Genomic DNA, 24,766 nt, shown 5'->3' with positions numbered 1-24,766 from the left:
TCTCGTGAAACATCGAATCTTCTTCTTACTTTTTACCGAAAAAAAGAAAAATTTTAACGTTTGACATAATGATAAGATAATTTTATAATCAATCATGAAAGCATCAGAAAGACCATTCCCTCGCAATTTTTACCTTCCAACCATTTGATCCCTCATCTGTTCCAAAACTTATTATAAAATTCATCTTACTCATCACCTTCGAGAATCATCACTATATCACTTTTAACGCTTCACAATTGCTCTTATACACACGCGTGCAAGTTACAGAATAGTTACGTTTCCGCAAGATCGTTCGATAGGATGATGCATTATACCGCCACGGGCAATCTTAATCATCGGGAAGACTTCACTCTACTCGTAGACTAACCTTTTTCTTAATTAATATCTTTAATCAGGATCCACTTTCCTCCTCTGTTTATCGCCGTTGCTTGCGTCGTTGTAACGGTAAGATTGGAAGTCGATGCACGTGAGACTCGTTGCACAGATACTCGATCGGAAGCCGGGATCGGCTGAACGGCATATTAAGAAGCGCGTTTGCGATCGCGCGATTTGATTAATGCTCTTGGAAAATTGTATGTTTGATGAAGAAATTTGCTGGCAATTATCCCCCTCGCTGTTTTTAATCCCGTCCCCGCTCCCCATCGCGCGTTTCATAGAGAGGGACGCGGTGTTTGGAGGGAGGGGAGGCGCGTTTGAAAGTTCTGTCTTTAAAACGGTCTCGTCTGTTTACCCGGTTTATTTCGCTTTCTTGCGGCTCGGTCTTGAAACACGGGTCTTCACGCTTCTAATCGTCGGAGGAAAAAGTTGGCGTGAAGTGAAATGCAATAAAAAGGAACGATTTTCCGGGCGATATAAAGCCTTCTCCTTCGTCATTTTTCACCGCGTTTTCGCTGATATAGAAACGTTCCGTGATTTTACGATCTTCTCGGATATAATATTCTTCCGATCCGAAGCGCGATATTTATATGTACTTGCGGTCGGGGGATCGGTTGCAACGTATATCCTCAAGAGCGTGAAATTCTAGTTAATCTTATTTCATCCGAGATCGTAAAGAATGAACGTTATATTTTCATCTTTTCCACGGTTTCAGCCAATTGTTTCAATTACTCTCGACGAATAAATGGAGAAGGATGAAAATTCAGAATTCGATCATCTTATTCTGAATAGTGGAGAACGACGGATCGTAAAAGACGAGAAAGAAAAGGAATTAAAACATCCGAAAGCTGTCGAGAATACAAAGAATAATCATATCGTCTTGCTCCAGATGTTTCGACGATCTTCCACGGAAAATGTTTGTCAATCAAACATATCCGAAGTCTGGACCTCGTTCAGATTCTAAAGAAGTGAATGTAACAAACCGGTATCCTTGGTCACATTGCGGTTATGGGCGGAGAAGGCCGGCACAAAGCACGGTGTTTTTGCAGCGCTGGCAGAAATCGCCATGCGGATGGAAAGTGTCCGCTCGATTGCTGCATCGACCATCTTCAAGGTAACGTTGGATCAACGTTATCGTAACAACGGTCATTTAACGATACATCGCAGCTCAGATCGACCAGGAAACTGAACTGCAACTCGAAAGATCCTTTCCCCCTCCTTTCCAATCGATCTAAAACGAAATTAGATCCAATAATTAGAATCTGCGTGAACGAAACAGACTGGCTGCTCCAAAGTGTCCCTTCTTATGCTCCGTGTACACGATGTTATTTATGCAAATTAAGTGGACCGCTTTACGCGGCCTCCGGAACCGAAATCCTTCATCGACGGGTGTCTGTCTCCACACTCCAGATCTACGAGGAGTGATCTTGCTGGTTGCAGCTGTGAAGCAACACGACCAGACGTAATAACGGTAATACGAAAGGAATACGTTCATTTGCATTTCTTTCGAGATCCGTTACCGGCCTTTAGGAAGTGTTATTGTGATATCTCTCGTATCCATTTACTATATAATTTCTTTTATTCTTGTTTTCGCTATTAATTAATCCAACTTGTTATCCAATGTTATATAATTAATAACACAAACGTTCCAATACTTGAAATTATCTTTTTCCCTAGTTTATATCTTCCTTATTGCTCTATTAAACGTATTATAAGGAAACTTCAAGTACACATATTATCCATCGAACAACAATTATCGCAATTGTTAAAATATACTAATATCTTCTTCGACGTGCAAACGAACGGGTCGAAATTTCCCTGCATCTTCTTCCTGCCTCTAAGGCAGCTTAGCTTGCGCAAAGCTTGGCCGAGATATATGGGGCCCATTGTATTGTTGGCGAGAGGCATTGTTGCTCAAACTGACACCACGAGAAGAGAGCGGGAGAGGGGAGAGCGCCGTATCAGCACGAGCGGATCCTAAATCGCCTTGGGCCTCCGTGGTCCACGGCCGGTAATCGAGCGTGCGCTCGGCCGAGAGGAGCGGTTCTCGCTCGAGGAGAGGACGTCCCTTATCTTTATGCATATTTCACGGCCGCTTTGCGCGAAGCGAATGCCCGCCGCGGAAACGAGGAACTCGGCCGCGGTTGTGCATTGCATCTTTACGACTCGCTTTGCGCCAAACCCTTTCCACGGAAAGCAAAACGTGCACGTGCGCGCGCGCGATCGAACGCCAGCCCGAGTCATACACGCGCTCTCGAACGGGCGATACTTGCTCTACCGGTTGCCGGGGAATACTATTTCCAGGATGGCAACTGTGCTTTGCCCTCCCGTTTCTCCAGCAAATTACAATCGTCGTTTAACTTTTTTCCACTCGAGATTACTGAAAAAGGTACTTTTGATTTAACAATTGATAATTGGAAGTATAATAGCATAATTGTGCGTAAGGATGAACCTTCTTTGACTATTTTAATTCAAAGTAGTCGCAACGCTCGTGAAAATGTTTCCACGCATGCGCGTAGTGGTGGAAGTATCGAGCTCCACCTGTCGCAACACTTCGGGGAAACCCGATCTCCTCCAACTTGATCACGATGCCGAGATACCGACTTCTCGAAACATCTGTAAATGGACCGTTAATACAATTTTCACGTGGACGGTTCGGATGGTTAGAAGCCTCTAACCATAGACGGTGCAGCAGCATATTTCGGATGCGAGGCACAACGTGGAATGTGATCTACGCGCGTCTTGCATGTATAATACGGTATGCGGTACTGTTGCGCAATGCTCGAGTGTACATACAAGTTTGTTCGTAGGTATCAAGGATGACGTGTATCGTCTATCTGTCGCGTCCGAATTTCACAGTGTTATCCTGTTCCTGGCATTAATTTTCGATCGAGCTACCGTTAACCGGATGTTACTTGAATGCATAAACAATGGAAGTTTCGATGTTGCATAAGTATACGGGTGTTTATCAGCGAGTTATGCCCACTCGATATTGTATATCCGCGTGGGATTGTCGATACAAATTTGCATAGATCGATAGGGGGTACGAGGGGCTTATCATCGGCTAACGGTTTTAGAAATTTCTTTCGTCGATACTATTAATAGTCTATAAATGTTGCGTATACAGGGATGATTATAATGTTAAGTTAAGCGTATCAAAAAATTCGTAGTGATGGAATTCAATATCGAGTCATTTAATGATAGATTTGTTCTTTATCAAAGAAATCTTCCACTTGAATTCTAACATAAATAAAATTTCTTTATTCGTAATAATGATAAGAATAGTTTAATTGAACGCGCTTATGATAACATGCACGATAACTTTTTTAACAGAAATTCACAAAATTTCTCTCGCAATACGTACTGAATTATTCATTAATCGTACTCCAAATTGGAATAGCATCGGTAGCTTTAAAATTTCTCGTCGAAACGATAAATTGTTATATTCTACTTGCGCTTTCGACCGAGAATTTATTCGAATCTTGTGAATTAAAGCGTAGAGGAAACTCATTTTTCCAACTCGAATACACTTTCTCGATCCTTCCGTCGTGATGTTTATATTAATCCGGTGGTTTTACTCCTATTTACAATCCATTTCCGGTTACGGTGGTAACCAGAGGTAACACGATTCCTCGTTGCATCCAGGGCTGAGATTGCACGTTATCGTTGTGTGTGCGTGTGTGTGTGTATGCCCGCTTCAAGATCGTGTTTCACGTTCAAGCGGAAAACGTATCGCAAATATGCGTGTTCCTGGCATAATATCCGCAATAAAACGAAGCAAGGTTTCACTCCCTTCCTTCCTTCCTTCCCCCGTGTGTAATGGAGTACGTTGTTTATGCATCCACGAGATTCAACGTGTTTATAATCAAACGGGAGAACATTGTCTCTTGAGATGTGACTCTTATCGTGGTTACGTTGTTACGACATTGTTCTTGTCGTATCAGGTATAGAATAGAATGTCTTATTTAATGTGGAAGGGAAGAGAATGGAGGACTTGGCGCAAAATAATAGAAAATAAAGAGAATAGAATATCTTTCGCGATTCTCGATAAAATGATACCAGTTCTTCTATTTTTCTTTCTAAGATCCAATCTATGTAAATTTCACATGGACACTTAAAATATATTTACATTTCGTTTCGAAATGATTTTGATTTATAATTCACCTGATGATTTTGTCAACGCGTGTTATTCGAGAAAAATCGTAATATACTTGTCATTTTTGTCACTCGATATAAGAAGATAATCGTTTAATTAAATGTCGATGCGATTTCGGGGAGGAAGATTTTTCTGTAAAGGCTTTGATAAAGTTTGCCTTGGCATCGAACGCTCCAAGGTTGGCTTGATTACGGCGACCCTCGGTAAACTCTTCACCCCTTGTGCAACCTCTGGATCACGAAACGTTCGAGAAATTGACTTTCGCTACATATTATTCACGGTGGATTGATAGAACATCTCAGTCTTTTCTTTGCGATGAAAATATTTACGATACATTAAATAGCTTTATAGAATTCGAAGTGTCCAACGTTTACAATCTCAAAATATGTTTTGTCGATATATGAAACGATGATTTCAGAGTAGCTTCAGAGAAAATATTTGTAATGCTTGTTCTTCTAGAGATGATAGACGAAAAGATAAAAGACTCGAAACAGTTTTCTTTCAGTAAGAAAAAGCATACTCTGCATATATGCACTTTTTAACTCATATTTATAATATATTTTTAAATATTTCTTGTACATCTATTTATCATGTAGGCTTTTTTACATTTTAATTATTATTTATTGTATAAATAAAATTAAATCGATCAATCATTTACTTTACAAACTTGATTTCAGAGTGCGAAGCATCCTCCTTTGTATAATGGTATTCCGCATGATTCGCAATTGTATTTTATATTTTCGTTCCTTTTTCGACGAACAGACTTTACATTTTTTCGAGAATTTCTTCTCGCTTTTTCCTATTATCGCTTTCAGTATTTTTAATTCCTCGCCGAAAAACATTAAAACATTAACATATCTCGTGATCCGTACGCAATGCACTCTTAAAATTCTTCCATATTTTCTTCAAAATGCTTGCTTCCACAAATTCATTCGTAGTACTATAGCAAAATTCGATTCGATTGTGCTTAATGCACGTTGCTTTCACTCGGCCCGGCGGGACAGGTTTAATTTCATATCCGATCATTTCACAGATTATTACTAATTACAATACCCTCCCCCCTTCTTCTTTTAAGCATTTTAAACGATTTTGATACGGGTAATGTCTTAATAATTGGGTGATCGATGAGAGGAGGGCGATCGTTCGATCGATCGGAGCCAATTACCGGTGTGTAATTGTCCCAAAGGATTCGTGGAATTAGGAGAAATTTACGAGAATATGGGATGTTTATCTAAATCCATCGACTTTGCGATAATACTCGAAAGAGATCGCGCACGACGTGGGCAGCCTGGAACACGAGATGGAATCTTTGCTGCAGCGGCAATGAACAGCAGTTGGATCGTTTTGTACATACGCCGATAATATCTCGATGGAACACTGGGTTGCGGCGAACAATAATTAACGATGGCGATAAATAAGCTGGTAAACGTATTGTGAAACGATAACGCCGACTGTAAATGTAGCAATTTCAACCGCGGCTCTAATTAGCCTGACAATTATAGTGCGTTGATCCAATTCCACCTTAAGATTATCGTTCCCTTATCGAGAGTGCTCGGCACGGTTTCACACCGTTTCTTCGACGATCAAATCGATCTAACTTGTGGCATTCAAATTATTTTTCGCTTTGCAAGTAAGTGTAAATGAGGAAAATCGAAGTATGAGAAAATTCGTTTCTTCACAATTTATACAATAGTATTTATTTTGTCATAGTTAATTTAGTTTAAATATGATATTCGTTTCAGATATACAGTTTATAGAGATTTTGGATACTTTTATATTTTTCATTCCATTAAAAAAATTCTGAAGATAGACTCTTTAAATTAATATATTTATGATATAATTTCAAATTTTGAGATTACGCATAAAATAAATAACATTTATTCTAAAATGTGTTAATAAAATTTAATTATCAATCTCTAAGTAGAATTTCTCGAATCATATCCAATTATATAGTTAATTATGAATTAACACAAAAGAAAATCTTATTCAAAAATTGTATCATCTATCTGCTTCATCGTGTATGGCAAAGATTAGATCGAGTTAAACGCGCGCTTATTCATGCGATACTTTTTTAGATTTAAGGAGAAGAAGAGGAAGCTTTCGTTGGGGTGCGATCGTGTGGCGATATGCAAAACAAGAGAAGGGTGAATGATGTTATTATCGTTTGCCCTTTGACGATCGATCCTTCCTCTTCCTCGTTGCTAAGTATGCCTCGAACATCTGCCTAACGTCAATTTATCAATTTAACAAGTTTTCTTTCATCTTGGAAGATCTTGGAGACACTTCCTCTTTGATTTCGATAACTTCTCCTCCAATCTTTTGGAAGAAAAAAGGGAACCTTTGAAAAAGTTTCCTGTTCAAGTCTTTAAGCGATCGATACCTACCCTACCGATCATTGATTCATTTCGAAAAAAAAGTTTTATTTTTTATCGCATTCTATTCTATTCATTCCTTAAACTTAAAAACTTTCACTTTCGTTTCTTGAATCGTGTAAAAAAGATTCTTATTTAGAGATTATTTTTCTTATTAAGGGATTTTTGTCCAAAGTTAAACGACATCTACACTATTCTCTGCATCGTGTAAAAGTGTTCGCAAACGTATCCACCAAAAACAGGTGTTAATAAAAGGATCCTGTTTGAAAGGAAAGGTTCGTTGCGCGAGGATCAGGTATAACAGGAAGTCAACAGCCGACAAAGATGTCATTGTCGCGCATCTCGACTATTATTCTTATTTCCAACAGCCTTTCAACTACGAGAAGCGGTCGTGGTTGACGTTTCCCTTCGAAGGGGTGCTCCACCCCCCTCATTGAAACCGAAGAGCCACTCTTCTCGTGGAAAGGCGGTCCCAATTTGATTTCCCTTTCCTGGAACCATGAGCTGAACAACCTCTGACAAGGAAAGGAATGGAGAGATTGTGATCGATAGAAACCATCTATCCCCTCGAACGGGCGTCGATTCGATGAATTGGCAATCAATCGTTTTTAGGAGAGGGAAGACGAGAGTCGAGAGAAGAAGAGTGGAGATGGTGTTGGAGTGGTTTTTGTAAACCCAAGGCTATGGAGAAAAAAGAAAAAAGGGATACGGAAAGGAAGGATTGTGACAAGACCGCTTAGAACATCCGCCACTTAACTCTTTTGCCTCGTAGTGTGGGTCCTCCACTCCTCCCTCCCTCCCTCTGTTAAAGTTGGCTCGCGAAATTGCTCGTAATTCATATTGTCTCATTCCGGCATAACGGTGCATCCAATCAACGCCAATCTTCGCTTCGGGAATGCCGAGTTGTAAAAAAAGACTGGCGACTAGTTTGGAAGAGGTACATCGTTTTATCGTACGTGCGGTCACAGTCTCGTCCAACGGAATCTTGTTCCTACGTTTTTAATAATCGACGACGAGCAAGATATCGAGAAGTCAGGTTTTAGAAAAGTTTTCAATCTATTCTTCCAATAATATTAAAAATTTATAGGGGAGATATTTAATGGAATTTTCAACCATATTGAGGCCAATAAAGATAATTGTTTTCAATTAATTTCAATATCACAATTTACTGTAACAATAATTACGAACAAGAATATACGTTATCATCAGTTATCTGTTCCTCCAGAAATTCAACTCCATACGATTATTCGTATCAAATAAAACGTATCAAATCTCCATTTAGATTGCCTTTTGTCGAAGTCAAAATACGTAACCACCTCTTCGTTTCGCGAATAAGAAAGAAGAAAATAAGAAAGAAAAATCTCCTCGACCAGGAGGCGAGGAATCATCAGCTGACGACTCACCTGAAACAAATTGTAACCTTTATCGTACATCCACATCTCGTCGGCTGGATGCTCCTTGGGACTCTCGCGTTGGCTTGCGTTGAGAACCTGCGGAGGCGGGCCCCTGGTCAGCTGGATCGCGAGGGACCTTTGCAGGAGCAACAGGCATCGGGAGGGCCCCGAGCCCCCTGGGTCCGTCCCGTCTCCCAATATCGAGGCCATTTTTCGGGGCCCGTTGCTAACGATTCCAAACAATCGGCGGCGGTGGCATCACGGGGACTGGAAAAGAGGAAAGGGAGACGCTTTAGTCCTTCCCTCCATGGGGTTTTTAATTATTTATTTATTCGAGCAAGAGTTTATTAAGATTCTTATACACGATATGTGGATGGATTTTCGTTTGGGATATCTTTTTCTTTTTTTTTTCTTTTTTGGGGTTAAAAATACGTACTTATTTCATCTTTAGTACGGTAGTATCTTTAGTTGGTTTATTATTGATACATCAATGGAATTGTATAATAAGTTGGAAAGTGTGCCATAGCAGAAGAAATGGATTTTTTAGTTGTTTGAGAAATTGTTTTCCTTCGGGTTATTCAATTTGTTATCATATACAGTTATCTTTATATATTACGATATAAAATATCCAATTATTGCGTGAAAAATTCTTTTAATATTAACAAGAAAACATAACTCCTAACACTTTTATCAGCTATATATGTATCATAATAAGTATAGATTGACGGGCCTCGTATTTAATTCTAATATATTTATGTACGTATCGTTGCTAAATTTTACGATACAATTTCAGTTTATTGATTCATAAAAATGGAATGCTTACGCGATATTGAAATTTTTTTGAAATTTTAACGACGAAAAGGCTAATTCGATAATTTTCTAAAAATAGCCACTTTTCAATTCCCCGAGTTATTTCATCCGTTCGTAATCGGAAGAAAAAAAAAAAGTTGTGGGATAAAATTAGAACGATTCGCTCTTTTGCAAATCTTACCTTCTCCAAGGTTCGATCGATCAACCTATTTTCTCGTTTTCAAACCGATCGACGGAGAGGTAGGGGAATTATACTTTGTGTACTACCTGTTTTCCCGCGATAAACTCTTATCTATACGATTACGTGGAAGAACGATAACACTCGTCGAGTTCGTGGTACCGTTATCCTCGTTTCGCGAAACTTTCGCGTAAACTCGAGTGCTGTGCATACTATCGATACGTCGAGGGGCGTTGAGGCAACACTTTAGTTATATTATTCCCGGTTCGAGGAATAACTTTACCGTTTAAACACGTATCGGCGTTCACCAATTAGCGCCTCTTGAAATCAATTAAATATCGCGAATCGATTTGTAAAATGTCTTCAGTCGATGCGTTTCGACGTATGCTTATCGTTTCCTTCAATTAGTATCACTGTAAACTCTTGAAATAACTGCGCTCGCGGTCGCCTTAGAGTATTTGCTAAAAATACGAGACACCTTTTGGATAGAATTGATTCCGAATGAAAAGAAGAATTGATGAAAAAAAAAAAAGGGATTATAATAGCGAGGATTATAAATAGCGTAATTTTCTTTTTCACTTAAAAAGAAAAAACTTCCTTCAAACATTTTTATATATATATAAAAAAGAACGTATTTTTAATCCTCTCGTAATTAGGAGATAATTTTTACAAGTCCGTCGAAACTTTAAAATTAAAATCGAAATTGTACAAAATATTTTATTTGAACGGTGAAAGGAGAAAAGTTCGTTCCTCGAACGAGATCTGAAACGAGATCCGTCAAGTGGAATGTTTGCGTTAACGGGGAAGGATGATTTGAGCGAGGCACGAAGAATAATACGAAAGGAAACGTTAATTTTCAACACGACACGTTTCGATTCACCCTTCTCGTTACTCATTTCCTGCCCTCCCATAAGGCAACGTCACGTTTCTCTTTATTGTATCAACAACTAGCACGTCGTCCGCCTAATTGATTTACGTCCTCCCTTCTGTTCTCCCTTTGGTCATCAGCCGGTGAAGGAATCCCGTCCGCAAAAATCCACGTGGCCGCTGGGACCAAGAGCGTTGTAAAGGGTGTGTATACCCTCGAAGGGTAAGCTTTCTGGAAAGAATTATGTGCGAAGGGGGCATGATTACATCGGCGCAAAGACTTTGACGCGAAACTCATTTGTCGGAAGAAATTGTTTTCTCCGTGAAAACTTTGCAAACTTTGTTGGAAAATAATTCTTTAAATTCCATTTCGTTCGAAGGGAGAGAGAAATATTTGTCTCGGTTTCTGTTGTCGTGAGAACTGTTAAAATTCAATCAGCCTAGTTGCAAATTTCCTTCTCTCGGTTTAAATTCAAATTGACAGCACCAAGCGATACCTTGATATCCTTATCTCTTTTAAAAAAGGAGATATCGAATTTCCATTATCAATAATTAACAAAAACCAGGATCTCATCTTTAAAAAGATCTCTTTAAAAAGAATTAACAAAGGTTGTTTAAAAATCTTAATTTTTACAAATTATATTTATACAAATCTTTCGCAACATGTACAATTTATTTCTTTTTTTTCTCCATAAGTATTCTCACGAGCTCATTAATCCAAGCCTATGCAGCATGATCATGATTCGGTGACACGAAACGAGGAAGAAAAATAAGTATCCAGGACAACACGTGGGGCGAGGGATGAATATTATATCGCTGTATATGCACAACGTGCCAAGGTACACTCTCTATAAAATGTCTAGATCTTTTCGGTAAAACGGGACGGCTGTAAATTTGGCACGGAAGCCCGGCAATTACGGCCGCATCGAATTGTGGGGCCCGGAAGGAATCAACGAAGTAATCTCCCGCCTTTGGCAACGCTCCAAAGCGCGCTCGATTCCAGACAATTCCTCTAATGTAGTGTTGCAGTTTGCGCCGCCCCGAAGAAATTGGACCGAGCGTGCAATTCGAATATTCCCTCTTTTTCATCGAACGGAGCCGGAGGTCACTCGGGGATTCATTGCTCCTGTAAACTTTTCGACGCTGAGAGAAGAAAATAGAAACGTTGACGATGGTCGAATACCTTTCTCACCGAGTAACCAAAGTTATCGAACTTTGTGGGTGGAGTAACTTTTTTTCGTGTAATTTTCAGAGAGCGGATTTTTATTATTTATTATTTAAGTGAAATTAAAATTTAATTTGATCGACGAGGAAGAAATAACGATTAAATATTATTTTATGTCGCTTTTCAACGTGTCAAATTATTTGGATGGATGTCAATTTTTTTCTTTTAACCAAACGTTATTATATCATTCGAGATGTAACATTACACGTAACATGTAAGATCGAAATCCTGGTATAATTTCGAAATATACCAGCCGTAAAGTTGAATTACAATTACATCAAATTTATCAAACGATAATTTTTGCGCAATTTGTTGATCAATTTTGTTGGAGTAGTTGCTCGATAAATCAAATCGGGAGAGAATTTTTTGCCACGTATATATGCCAAAAAATACAATTAATATTTAAGAAGACTAATTGCCGCGAACGATTTATGGGGAATCATAAACAGATTTATACATTTCGTTGGATATCGAAAGAAAAATTTTAAACGTGGCACAGGGAAACGCACAGACGGTGTTGTTAATGGAACAATAATGTAACTTTCTCAGCTATTCAATTAGCAGACCGTCCATCATAATTTATTATCGCGACGATCTTGAGAACAGGCGAGAACTTTTTCTCTCCCGCAATTGATCGTTAGAAATGTAGATGAATATGGTGGATAGACATGCGATCTCCACCGGCTAAAATTGTTCCGTTACGTTTTTTTTTTTCTTTTCTTTTTTCTTTTTTGCTCGATTACGATCGTTTCACCTTGTACCACTTCGCCTAGATTGGCCGAAAATCGCGAAAAATTTCAAGAAGGGGAACGAGAGAGAAAGAAAAAACTTGCTTCGATTCGTCATCGACACGCGCTTTTCTTGGCTCTCGTTCTTTTTTATGAGAATAAGGATAGAAATAAAATATATCTTCGCAACCAGACTTTGAAACGAGATACGATAAACTTTTACGAATCCACGTACGTACACCAGTTCGATGAATGAAGGCCGAGAAATGACGCGGTGGAGAGAATGAATTCGTTTCGGTGTGTGTGATTCATCGACGAATCTCAGTTCCTATCGCGAAACGAATTAACGTCTTGGCGAAAGTCAATCATTATTTTTTAAACTATTTTTTAAACTAAAAAACTACAAATTCAACTAAACGAATTAGAGAATAAACGATGAATAATATTTACCTTTTTTTAAATATAATACAGAGAAATAATACAGAGAAAAATATATATATATATATATATAAAACATATTCTGTTAGCATGCAAGAATTTAGAGTTTCTATATTAATCGCGAGATAAAGGGAAATTGAAAATTGAAGGATCAGGGAATTCCGTGGAAAGAAGGCAATGTCACTGACTTCGTTTCACCTCGTGCCAATTTAAAGAGCCGAAGACATCCGGTCTTGGCTCGCGCGGGGCAGACTTCCTGCAGTGTGAGTCATCAGCGGCGTGTCTTTGCATTGTGACGGATCTCATTAAGGCGACGTCAGTCATGTTAGCTCTCCTGTTAACCGCAGGTCCCTCCAAACTGACCAGATCCAGATCTATCGATAGATCGATTCCACGATCCTTTCTTACGTCGCACCAATTTCGTTTGTCAGCGCGCGCGTGTCGAGAGAAAGCGTCCCATTACAGATCCCATACAGATTTTATTAACTCGTCTCTGATGGATGATCCGAATAAGAGAAATAATAGAAATCATCTCTCTCTATTTTTGAATAATTCTTCCTTCTCGCGGAAACGTAATTTGAAAAAAGTTGAATATGAAAAGAAGAAGAAAAAAAAAGCGAACTTCAACAAGTTTATCGGTCGATCACCTTCCAGTTTTGGATAGAACGCCGTTTATTCGCTTTCCTCCTCACAATGAACCGATTTAAATGCATTCCTTACGTCGGTTATACGGATGCCTCGTCTTATCTTATATAAGAAAGTGATTGCTTCTTTCCAAATGGAATTTATCCGATATCTTTGATATTTTCGTCCCCTTTCTTTCCCTTCTTTCTTCTTTCCAAGAAAATAAATCAAACATATTTTCTTTGTATCCTTCTCTGCGCAATATTTTCAACACTCGAACAGATTCCACGCGGGGAAACGATGAACTAATAATTGCAATACAATTAATCGGGACGATCAAGATCTCGCGAGACTCTTTCCACTGGTTCGAATATCACTGGTGGGTGGGATTGCTTCCAGAGTTCCATGGTACGGTGAAAAAGTAGGACGCACGGTTCATCTTCCATTATCGTGTCGAGAAAGGCAACAAGGATGGATCAGATAAGCCAACTGTAATTTCTTTCTCGTTCAAAAAAAAGAAGAAAAAGAAAAAATTGAACGTGATAATTACTACTCTTTTATAATTGCCGCCCGAACATCAACGCTACGTCTCCTGCTTTTATTATTACATGCTTGTACGATCGGATATCAAGCGTGTGATCCTTTTAATTCTTGTTCAAGGTCGTGTGGAAAATATTGCATAAGTGACGTGGATTGAAAATATTTTTAAGATAAAATTGATCTTTTCTCAAAATGTGGAGAATATTTATTTTAAATGATGTATATTCCCTATTTTTGTTGTACGAATCTTTAAACAAACGGTTTGTAATATTATTGGAAGCTGTTACCAATATAATATTGAGTTAAATTTATACTATCCTTCTCGAGAAAAAACGAAAAAAGATCTCGCAGTTTTATCAATTAGTAGTAGAAGGAGTAGATTGCAGAGGATAAGTTTGCCCCTTAAAGAAAATCACTTTAACTTTCCACAGATGTTCCCGTGTACGCACGTAAAACCTGTGCACAGATCCAAAGATGAATAATAGCTGGCATCACAGCAAAGTTGAGTCGTGCTCGGCTACAATACTTTTATTTTTATTAATTCGTATTTTAATAAATACGCGGCCGTTCGCGTGCATATAAATATTTGTCAGGATTTCAGTGTCTCTCCTCCTCCTTCGTGAACGATGCCTGGCCACAAGAAAGAATATTTGCACAAGTAAGATTTTTACGACGAAATAAATCACCGACGCGCTTTCGATCCGTTGTAACATCAATTTGCCACTCTTTGTCGTTATTCATCCATCTGTTGGTGTCGAATAGACTGTATATATATATATATATACACACGTGGAAGACGCTAGAAGCGAGTCTAGAAGAGGCCTCGCATATATTTAACCGTTGCCACGGATCTTTTGATGTAGCACCGACTCCATCGTTGAATGGGCCTCGTCGAGTGTGTCTAGAAAGCACGCCGTGGACCATTCCTCCTCGTAAAACGTGTATAACGGATACCATCCAACCATCGCCCTTAATGGAACTCCAAATAAAGGCAGACGTTCCTAAAGAGAAATTAGGTAATTAAAAGCGAGTCGGATGCACCGGCGGATGCATCCAGGCTGTAATTTTACGAAGATTACCCTTTCGTTCCGTGCGGCAAAAGTGTTATGGCCGAGGCTTTGATTTAGCGGTGAACATGACAAAAAGTGAGTAGTATCAATTATCGAAAAAAAAAAAGAAAAACGAAACCGAGGAGAAGAGAATCTGCTTATTTAAATAACGAGCAACCAACACCTTTTATTTACGCGTAAACGTGGAGTAAAGGTTAATAGAACGTTCAAATCTATTCCTAAAATGAAATGTAAAACACAATCACACAAAGAAGGATCATTGTATAATCGATCTCTTTACGTGAATTTTGGATACAAGCAGATATTTAATTTCGAAATTAATTTTAACGTGAAAAATTAATCTAAGATTCCTCCTCGGATGATTCAGAGGGGATTGAACAATCGATTATTCTCAACAACGATCAACGAGATCCCATACGTGTTTCGTTTCCCCTTTCGATTATCCTCCTGTTTTATCTTCCAAGCGAACCCGGATTCCAATTCGATCCTAAGGCGAGCGAACCTTGTAATTTTCGAATTTACGATCCTCCTCGCGATGAACAATGTTTCCATCCCGAAACAACTTGCCCCTCCCCCTCCAAAAGCACGCGTATGTGCCCTCATTGATACCTGATTTTATTAAACGCAGCGCTTTCGTAAATTTATTATTGAATGGAACAAAGCGACGAAGCCGGTTTACGTTTTAACGATTCAACGTGACTTCATTGTGAACAAGAGGAAGAGCAGCAATGAAGTCGAAGATGTGCTCAAGAGGATTGTTGTTTTAAATTCGTACCCACCACGGTGTAATTATATAACGATGACCAGGGCGTGTGTGTGTATAATATATGCATACACACGAATCTCGCTCGAAGCGATCGCTCGACAAATGCTGTGGGGGGAGGAAAAAGGAGTATTTTTTCTTGCACGAGATATGTGAACCGATTTGTTCCCTTTTAAACGGAATGAATTTCTTTTCCTTCGAGTCCTGGGAAAAGATTTTAGATTAGGTGTAATGAATCTGCGAATCCAAGAACCGAAAGGAAGTCGTTGTATACCCTCTTCTGTACTGCGAGAATTATTTCGTGGAGAGAAACGCATAAGTAAACGTTGCTTCTTACTTAATTACAAGAAGTTTTAAAAAAGTTTCGAGAAAAACTGCATCGAACGAGCAATTCTTTTACATGATAAGTTGAAGAAAATATTACGATTATTAAAAATCGGATCGAAGATTCAATTATATTCGCTGAATCTCTCATCCCATTCATCGATTGGAAACTGAGTGATCGTGCTCCTCGAAAGAGGATAACGAGGATAACGCTCCCTTTCGACGAACGCGGGAAAAAGTTGTGCGCTCCTCTCCGCACGCGCTTTCTATGCGTAATAAATAATGGAGCGCGTGGTATTATTTTCTGCGGATAAGGTGGATAAGGTTATGAATACGTAGCGCCGCGAGCACCGCGTATAACTCTCGAGCGAGTGTGTACGTATCTATCCGGATGGGGGGACCACCCAGATCCGAGCGCGTTAAATCCTTGGCCGGCAGCTGCCCCATTCGTCCATTACGCTCGTACGCCATGGAGAGAAGGAGAAGAACACACGCGGCTCGACTCCGTTTCCTCCTCGGACGATCTACGGTGTGTACACCTCGATCCCCTTCGTCTTCGATTCTCGTACCATCTTCGATCCTCTCTTCCTCTCCGCTCGCTGACAACGCGACCAGGCAGGTGTACCTACCTGCTCGCCTGTTGCTGCTACGTAAGCGCAAAGGAATCTGCGACGTTGGTCGTTTTATGTTGATATTAATTATTGAATGTTCTTAAAATATATATATTTAATTGGAATTTAAAGGCAGAGTTTCAATTTTGGGTATAAATTTATTTAAGAGAGATTCAATTTTATGACGTTGATCTCGATGATTTATTTTGTTTCGAATAAATCCTTGAAATATTGTTATCGAATCGGATATCGGTATCTGGGTTCCTTCTTTTTAATATTTCCGCAGTCGTTGTATTCCGGAAACGGATATTTCGTTGGTCGATTATTATACGCTAAACTTTTTGTTGATTATTACAGACGATAGGTAGTTTTTATTGGAAATAATTTACAATTTTAATTTTTAATGAAATATAATTATGGCGGTCGTGATTTCTTCGCGATCTTCTTTTGCTTAAAATTTAAATAAATTACGACTTTCGTTTAATTTCAATTACGTTCCTTAATCATTGCAGAATCGTAGATGAATACAGGATTTAATTTTACGTAATTTATCCAATTGCAGAATTAAAATCTTTATTAAATATTTGAATGATCATTAATCAAAACATTCTTCAGGATCTTTGTATCAATCAAACTCGAGCAAATCGATGAAAGAGGGTCAAAAGGTTAAATCAAACTTCTGAACTTTAAAACTCAAAAACTCTTCGAAAGCCTTTCGATTAACCTTTTACCTCGGATTAAGTCGTTTAGAAACCCATGACAAAATTCACACTTCAATTTTCATTTTACACGGGTGAGAATTGATTCGTATCTATCCTTGGAATCCCTCTTCCTATGTTAATATCCAATTAATTTATTTATGCGTGTAAAATTCTTCGACGAAGTAATCCGCCAAGTAACTACACGTTTCGCACTCAGGTATGAAAATAATTTCGCACGTTTATCGTTTAACACGAAAAGCCGCCACGAGAGGATTACTGCTATTTATTGCACACCTTTCCTCGCGGACTAATTTGCGCTCGACGAGCGATTTCCAGGATTTCTTTCGATTAATGACGATTCACATCGATTTATTTCGATCTCGAACCAACAAATATAATTTTCCCTTGGTCGATAATTTTCCACCGTCTCCGGGGATCACTTTGAAGTTTCTCGTTTCGTTCTTAATCGCGTCCACGATCTTTCGTTATCTCGTTGAGTTTCTCCACTAGGATAGGGGATATGAAATTATCTATGTATTAAGCGTGTATACAAGATGTATACAATGTATGTTTCGTGTAAGTTTAAACGATTCGAGATAAGATAAAATGATTCGATTCAAATAATTAAGAAATTTCAACTTACTGTTACTTTTGTTTCTTTTAATAAATGGACTCACCTTATATATACATATAAGCTTCCTATATAATAAAATCATATTAATAATATACCCAAAAACCAATTATTCGAAAAACTTATCTAAATTTAAATTCATCCCCTACCTCTTCTCGTCTTTCGTAAATTAAATTTTACAAGTTTCGAGATAAAATAATCCTTTAAATACACATCTTCACGAACAACAGGATCACTATCACAGAGGTCCTTTCGGTATTTCATCGTCCTCCATAATTTCCTTAAATCGTTTCCGATCAAGAAGAAACGATCGTCCACTCGTTATAACTCTGAACTGAAATAGACCACGAGTTATAAATTACTCTTACTACATGCATTATGCATTTACTTTCATTTCATTTGTTGTTTTATTTATCCTTAACGCTTTTGCGGGCAACAGTGCCACCGGTGGTTGGTCCTCGTTAACGATACCCACGATGGGAAAGCTGGCAGCCCATTAAACACGCCAACTCGATAATTACAAAATCAAGCTACGCCCGCCACTATGAATTATCATTTAAATTGTCCTCCAATCTCCTTCGGATATTTGATTTCCGCTTTCGTAGGAGAATCGCGAGATGGAAAGAAAGATTCTGCTCTCGAACAGAAGGCCTCGAATCATTGGCAATTTGCGTGGACCCGCCAACGATTAGCGGGAATCTCTCGTTCGAAGGTGTTCGCGTTGCTCCGCTAATGGGTTAGGATAATTTCACGGATAGTATTTTTACGAGAAAATTTTAAAATGATCGATCTCTGAAAACTCCTTAGGAAATTTCTATAAACGTAATAATTTATGCTTTCGAATGCGTCGAATAATTCGATCAACTATAAAGTTCGATCCTCGTTTAAAGAGTGGCTACGTAGATTATATAATTGTTACGGGGAGGGAAAAGGGACGCGTGTTTCGCGTAATTGAATATGTGATTAAGGTATCGCTAGACTATTCCAGCTGGTTACGAAACGTTCGATATAAAGAGCTATCGACGCAAAAAAGTCGACACCAATTACCGTTTTTGCACCTTTATGCCAACTATCAACGAGCCAATGAAGATGACACGGTCAAACTTTTTTACCCCAACGATTCCGCCGATGATTTATTGCGAAACGCATTGTACATCCTTCCATTATACGATCAAATTATTTCGCAATCGCAGTCCAGTTCGTTTTCATCTGGAGAGGAGAGGAGAGGTTTTCTCCGTCCAAGGAATTTCAAGATTATTATTCGAGAAATCTGTTGGAATGCGAGGGAAAATCGGGGAGAGGAGATCCCTCGCGAAGAGATATATATCGTGGCTTTATAATTTTCATAATGACGTAAGCAACGGTAAAACGGTGGACGAGGAGGATGACGCCGATAGGAACGTTTAACCAAAGGATGTCAATTGCTGTTGGAGCCGCTAGGTGCATGGTTCACTCCGTGTATAATACAGCTCCGAGTATTATAAATTGCACCGTACGTTGCACGTTATTGAAGTAACGACGTTGTATAAGATTCGATCTTGGAATGTACATCCTGGTGTATATATCTTCTCGAATTTTCTTCGCTGAAATCGACAGTGTCGAGGAAGATTTCATCGCAGATTTGAAAACTTCTCGATCGTCTTTTTCTAGTTTGTAGTAATAACAATTTTGGATACCTGCGAAAATAATATGTTGATTATATTATTATACTCGATACGAATTCACAAACAACAGATTGTGCGTCAGATCGAATTTCAAAGTTTAAGTAAAGTAGATGTCACTTGGAGATACGGGGATTTAAATATTACCATTATTCATGAAATCGCGGACTTTCCAAATAATTTTACGTATCCTATCTCGTATCCATCGCGTGTATCTCGAAACGAATTCGGTCGTTAATGCATCGACTTATGGAACTGGGTCTCGATCAGCGATAGGCGAACGTAGCGGTACTACCGTGGCGCATTATAAATTGCCGTTAATACACGCCACTATGTTAGGCACTAATTGTCTGGCTACTACCATGAAACTACCTTTTTCCAATATTGGCACAATTTTTTTTCCCAAACACGAAACGCTGCGAATTTCTTTCTTTCTTTTTTCAAATACAATCTCGATCGAAAGGAAATCGGTTCTCGAAATTGGTAAAATTGCACAAGTTTCGCAACTCGAATGAACGAATCCTGATACGTGATATTTCCCTATTTTAAACTAATTTCCACGTTGTAAAGTATCTTATTAACGCAGAAGAAGCGATTTCTCGAAATTTAGACGAGGCGAGATCGATGGGAGGGAACGGATTAGAAAACGAAGGAATTCGCGTGTCGTTAGCGAGGTAAATGGTGCGCGAAGGAAACGCGGATTCGATTTTACATGGCCGACTCCGGGGTGGAAAATGTCATCGTGGGGATCAGGTTCTTCGAGTCGCTAACGAACGAAACGTAAATCGAGGAATATGAAGCGGTCGTGTGTGTGTGTGTGTGTGTGTATGTATAATCGGCAAAGGATGTCAACTGCAGTGGAGTGTGACTGCCGGTTGTCAGGAGAGTAACACTAGCTGGCAGGATAAATTGCATTGGACGTAACGAGTTGGACCGAGTGATCTTTGAACGATGATGATGGTGCAACGGCTTCGACAAACCAAACCGAATGTTATTAATAATTTTCAATTTCGAAAATAATTTTATTTTCGTAAAAGTATCGATTTCTGTTACGTGTATCATTATATTATATATCATCGTGATTATATGTTATTCTGTACTCAATGTTCTAATATTGCTGGACGACAAGAAAGCTTGATAAAAATTCGAAAAAAAAAGTATCAATTTACATATTTGCTGCTCCCAAAGATCAATCAACGGAATATTTAATTTATTATAATATATTCCAGTATCAGGTTATTATTCAATCCCGTTTAAAATTATTGTGCAGTCTACCAATAAATTTTTATTACGTATGTTGATAATTTTGCCATTCACTCTTAAATCATAATAAGATTTTTCAAGTCGAATTAAATTTCTCTCGCGGAACGTTCACCGAACGACAAAAGTATAGACAATATTTTTACACGCGAGAACGATTCCACTTACGTGCTCCTCGCAATTAAATCTCCATTCAAGTTGAAGATATATATATATATATATATATCATACAAACGCCAAGAGGCCGGCTCTGGCGAAATGAATTTATCAAACGGCGGCGTAAAATTATTTATCCTATCGGAGGAATCGAATAAACCAACTCTACATAAAACCAACATAACACGTTTCCACCTCGATCCAACTCTCGTAGAAATCTCGAATGACACAGACAGATTAGTCCCGGCACCCGCAGACAAATTAAGACGCGGAAGAAAGTGCATCCAACGCGAGCTCGATTGCTTCGCTCGAGTGTCTCCTCGAATGGAAATCTACGAGCTCCCTTCTCGCCTCCTTCTCGACATCGTATCATAATAATTTTCCCGTGGTAATACCTTTCCCCAACAAAAATCGAAACGAATAAATAAACCCATTAATCTAGAAATAATCGTTCGATTTAGAAAAGAAAAGAAGGAACAAAAAGAGGAGAAAAGAAGGAAAGTAAGAAATCGGAAAGAAACGATAGACGGACTTGTTGGAGGGTCGTAGTTCATTGGCGAGAAAATTTTTCGAGTCGTGAACGAGCGCGTGGCGTTATTAATCGAATGAGCAGCGATGCACGAGGATCATCACGCCGCTCGATTAATCGATCCAGGATCCCCGGGGCTAATTACAGTCGCGTGGATCATTATCGATATTCGTCATTTCGGGAGGCCGTTCGAGAGATGGAGACAGGAGTCGGCGCATTTTCACTTTCCACCGATCGAGGATAGCACGCGCCTCGTGTACACGTCCAGAAACTGACGTACGATACGTGATCGCGAGAGATCGTGGGGAGGAATGATCAATAGGTTCGATTACCATCGGCGAATTCTCGTATTCCTGGTAATTGCTTCGTGTCGTTTTCTATCTCCAGCTGTTTAAAACTCGTGTTATACATTCATCTCGAGTCTTTGAATGTAAATCAAAAACTCGAGAAATTTTATAAAACGATATAAATTCGAAAACGAACTTAAATGGATCGAGAGTAAAGTTGTGTCTAATCGATAATGTGGAACACGACTTAGCACGAATTGGATCCCACGTGTCCGCCATTATTGGCAAGGAAATGATCGACGCAGTAATTATAGGTATAAATATCCTCTATAGGGTTCTTAAAGAAATACCGAGATTGTCGTGTACATCCGTTAATCCATCGCGGTGGATAAATCGGCAATAAGACGCTGGCGCAGATGACTATCTCTCCCATTGACGTGGTTGAAAAATATGGGGGTCGGGTGTCCAGAGCCTTTCGTCTATAAATGGTTACCGCCTATGGAAAGTGCGTTGAATCGAACGCGAACAGTGCGTGGAGGCGTAAAAGAGATTGCGAGGAGAGGAATCGATGGAGGACGTCGTATCGAGATCGTCTCTCGAGTGAAATTTATGTACGTTGCAGCCTATTTTAGACATCGTTTCGCCAGGTTTCACCGATAGATCAGGGTTATAACTGTGTACAGTTCAATTTACGACTCGTGCTCGTGCACAAGTCGTGGGTCGGTATGCAAATTACTCGTCCGAGGGTAATTATTCCCTGAAAGGAGCGTGATCTCGTTGGTTCCTCTTGAAATTTGATTTCACCGCCACCTCGCGATCCATTAAGGGCTCCCATCAACGTGTACACTCCCGTCCATAAACCTCTTGTTAATCGTAAGGGAAGTAAATGAGATTTCGTGTATGAATTTTATTTTATCCATTTTTCCAGTCATCTTGTTAATATCAAATTACACTTTTCGTGTTGCCGATTATTAACATTTAAATATAAAACTTGTTGTATAAATAATTTTTCCCGATTTACTGTTTACACTATTTATTATCATATCACGCGCCATATCGATAATTAATTTCGTACGTATCAATCGTTCGCTAAAGACAAGCGCACTTACGATCCGGAGTGTACGATATCTATCTCTATCTGCATTTACCAACTCCATTTCACGAGTTTGAAACACGTACAACCTTGTTTAACCGGTAATTTCACGATCGATCGATCTTAATCCTAAAACAACCGAACTTGCCCATCGTTGTTCGTAGAACAAAGTACACACGTTTTCCATTACACATCTCCCCATACTTTATCCTCCATGTTTCACCCATCAGAGGAGTTAAAAAAACATCCCCGTAGACACTTATTATCACGAATTGTCACTTTCGAATCTGCAATCGAAATTATTCTCAATACTCGATTGTAAAAAAAAAAATCAATCTGATATTTTTTTTTTTAAATTTCGCAAGCCTAATCCTTTCCCGTTTCCTTTCCCAAACTCTTATCCATTAAAATCACCGCCGACGAAGATAATTAACCGATGGATACCCGATGCTTGAAATTAGTACCCGTAATTTACTAAATTTATCCCAGCACGGAGAAAATCGCGGCCTCGATCAATGCTTACACGCGCAACTCTATTGTTCCATGAACGCTCGTAATAATCGTCGAACGTGTAGAAAAGACGAGAAAGAGAGAGAGAGAGATGGTTTTTCCTCGTTGCTTTTCACGGAAGAAAGTGTATCCGTGGGAGGTGCCCCTTATCCTCTCCAAGAAACGAGCAACGGGGGGATCTTTGCTCGATCGGTTTAATGTAGGTGCACGTATCGAGGCGAGGGTACCAGGGCCAGATAGTAGTGGTGGTTATGCATCGACTAGACCAATTACCGTTAGTTGTTCGGCTGCCGTTGGAAAATGATTTATCGTGGATTGTCCTCTTGGATGAAATTTATAGAGCTTGTCTCTGAGAGAAAGAGAGAAAATAATCGGGACGCGTGCTCGATTCCAATCGTTATTCTAATCGGGGAGGGGGAATTGGCAGCTCGTCAACACGTGAATTATATACATTTTGGGGATCATTGTCATCTGTCTCCCCGGTTTTGGTGAAATTCGAAACGGACAATTTTCGGTGGCTTCTTCGTGACTGATCCATTATTTAATTTTCGTTCATTATTTGAAAAGGAACGAAACGTTTTGGCTTTGAAATTTGCGCAAGTTGAATTAATTTAAATTTATGGTAAATGGTTTTCAAGAATTTCGTTTAAATTTATGTATAAATTAAATCCGCTTTAGAAAATAATTTTGATGCGATCAATAGATAGATATTTTTGAAGAAAAAAATGTATATTTGGATATTTTTTCCTAAATAGGATCTTCGTTTAAAAATAAAGGAAAAAATTCTTGCTTATTTTGTAACAAGGAAGGAAAACTCGCCAAAAATTAAATTTCGATATATTCAATTTTCTGGCGATATATCCAATATTTTTTTTTTTTTACCACGAATCATTTCCACTCTCAATTATCAACGAGTCATCGAGTAACTTGTAAATTTACACGTGACAAAAGAACCTTTCAATATTCCCTGTCCCACAAATGACTCATAATTTACCGATCCAACGTAACAACATTCCCATAATAATTAGCTCGATAAACATATACAATAAACTCTGGATCGAGAGTTTTCGTTGCAGCGCAATTCTCGACCGAAGAGAATTTATCGTTTGAAAACGATACGTGTTTCGTGCCGTGGCGCAGGTGAGACGAATCGGTGCAGTTTGAAAGAGGGGAAAGGAAAAGAAAAAAAATTGCCATATGAAACCAACCGAGCACACATACTTGGGGACTCGAAGTAAATCGGAGTAATTAAATTACTAATGTACGGTCGATTGGAAAGGAAAAAGAAAGAAAAAAATAGGGAAAAAAGGAAACCGCTCGTTGAAACGGATCCATGGATGTCGAATCGCGAATTCTATTTATAATTCTTTCCATTGTTCGTTTCTTCGTTCTCTTTTTCCCCTTTTTTTTCTAAGAGATTCGTATCGTTTCTAGATGTTGCGTTCTTGATCGTGTTAACGTCG

General features: G+C 38.9%; 1 protein-coding gene across 3 annotated transcripts in view; it reads right to left on the bottom strand.

The window, feature by feature from the left end:
* The window catches only part of LOC107995539 (storkhead-box protein 2), a 111,498-nt gene that overhangs the window by 47,826 nt on the left and 38,906 nt on the right, over positions 1-24,766 (bottom strand). For 2 of the 3 annotated variants that reach the window (XM_062083167.1, XM_062083168.1), the window contains exon 2: positions 8,307-8,564. The exons of the other annotated variant lie outside the window; for it this stretch is intronic. In XM_062083167.1, the coding sequence (XP_061939151.1) occupies positions 8,307-8,507 (201 nt within the window). In that variant the 5' untranslated portion in view covers positions 8,508-8,564. The remainder of the gene's footprint in view (positions 1-8,306; positions 8,565-24,766) is intronic. 3 annotated transcript variants of the gene reach the window in all.

This window comes from Apis cerana, linkage group LG12, assembly GCF_029169275.1.
Source record: "Apis cerana isolate GH-2021 linkage group LG12, AcerK_1.0, whole genome shotgun sequence".
Classification (NCBI taxonomy): Eukaryota; Metazoa; Arthropoda; class Insecta; order Hymenoptera; family Apidae; genus Apis; species Apis cerana.
The sequence above is the reverse complement of the archived record's forward strand: the minus strand, read 5'-3'. Positions and strand labels throughout refer to the sequence as shown.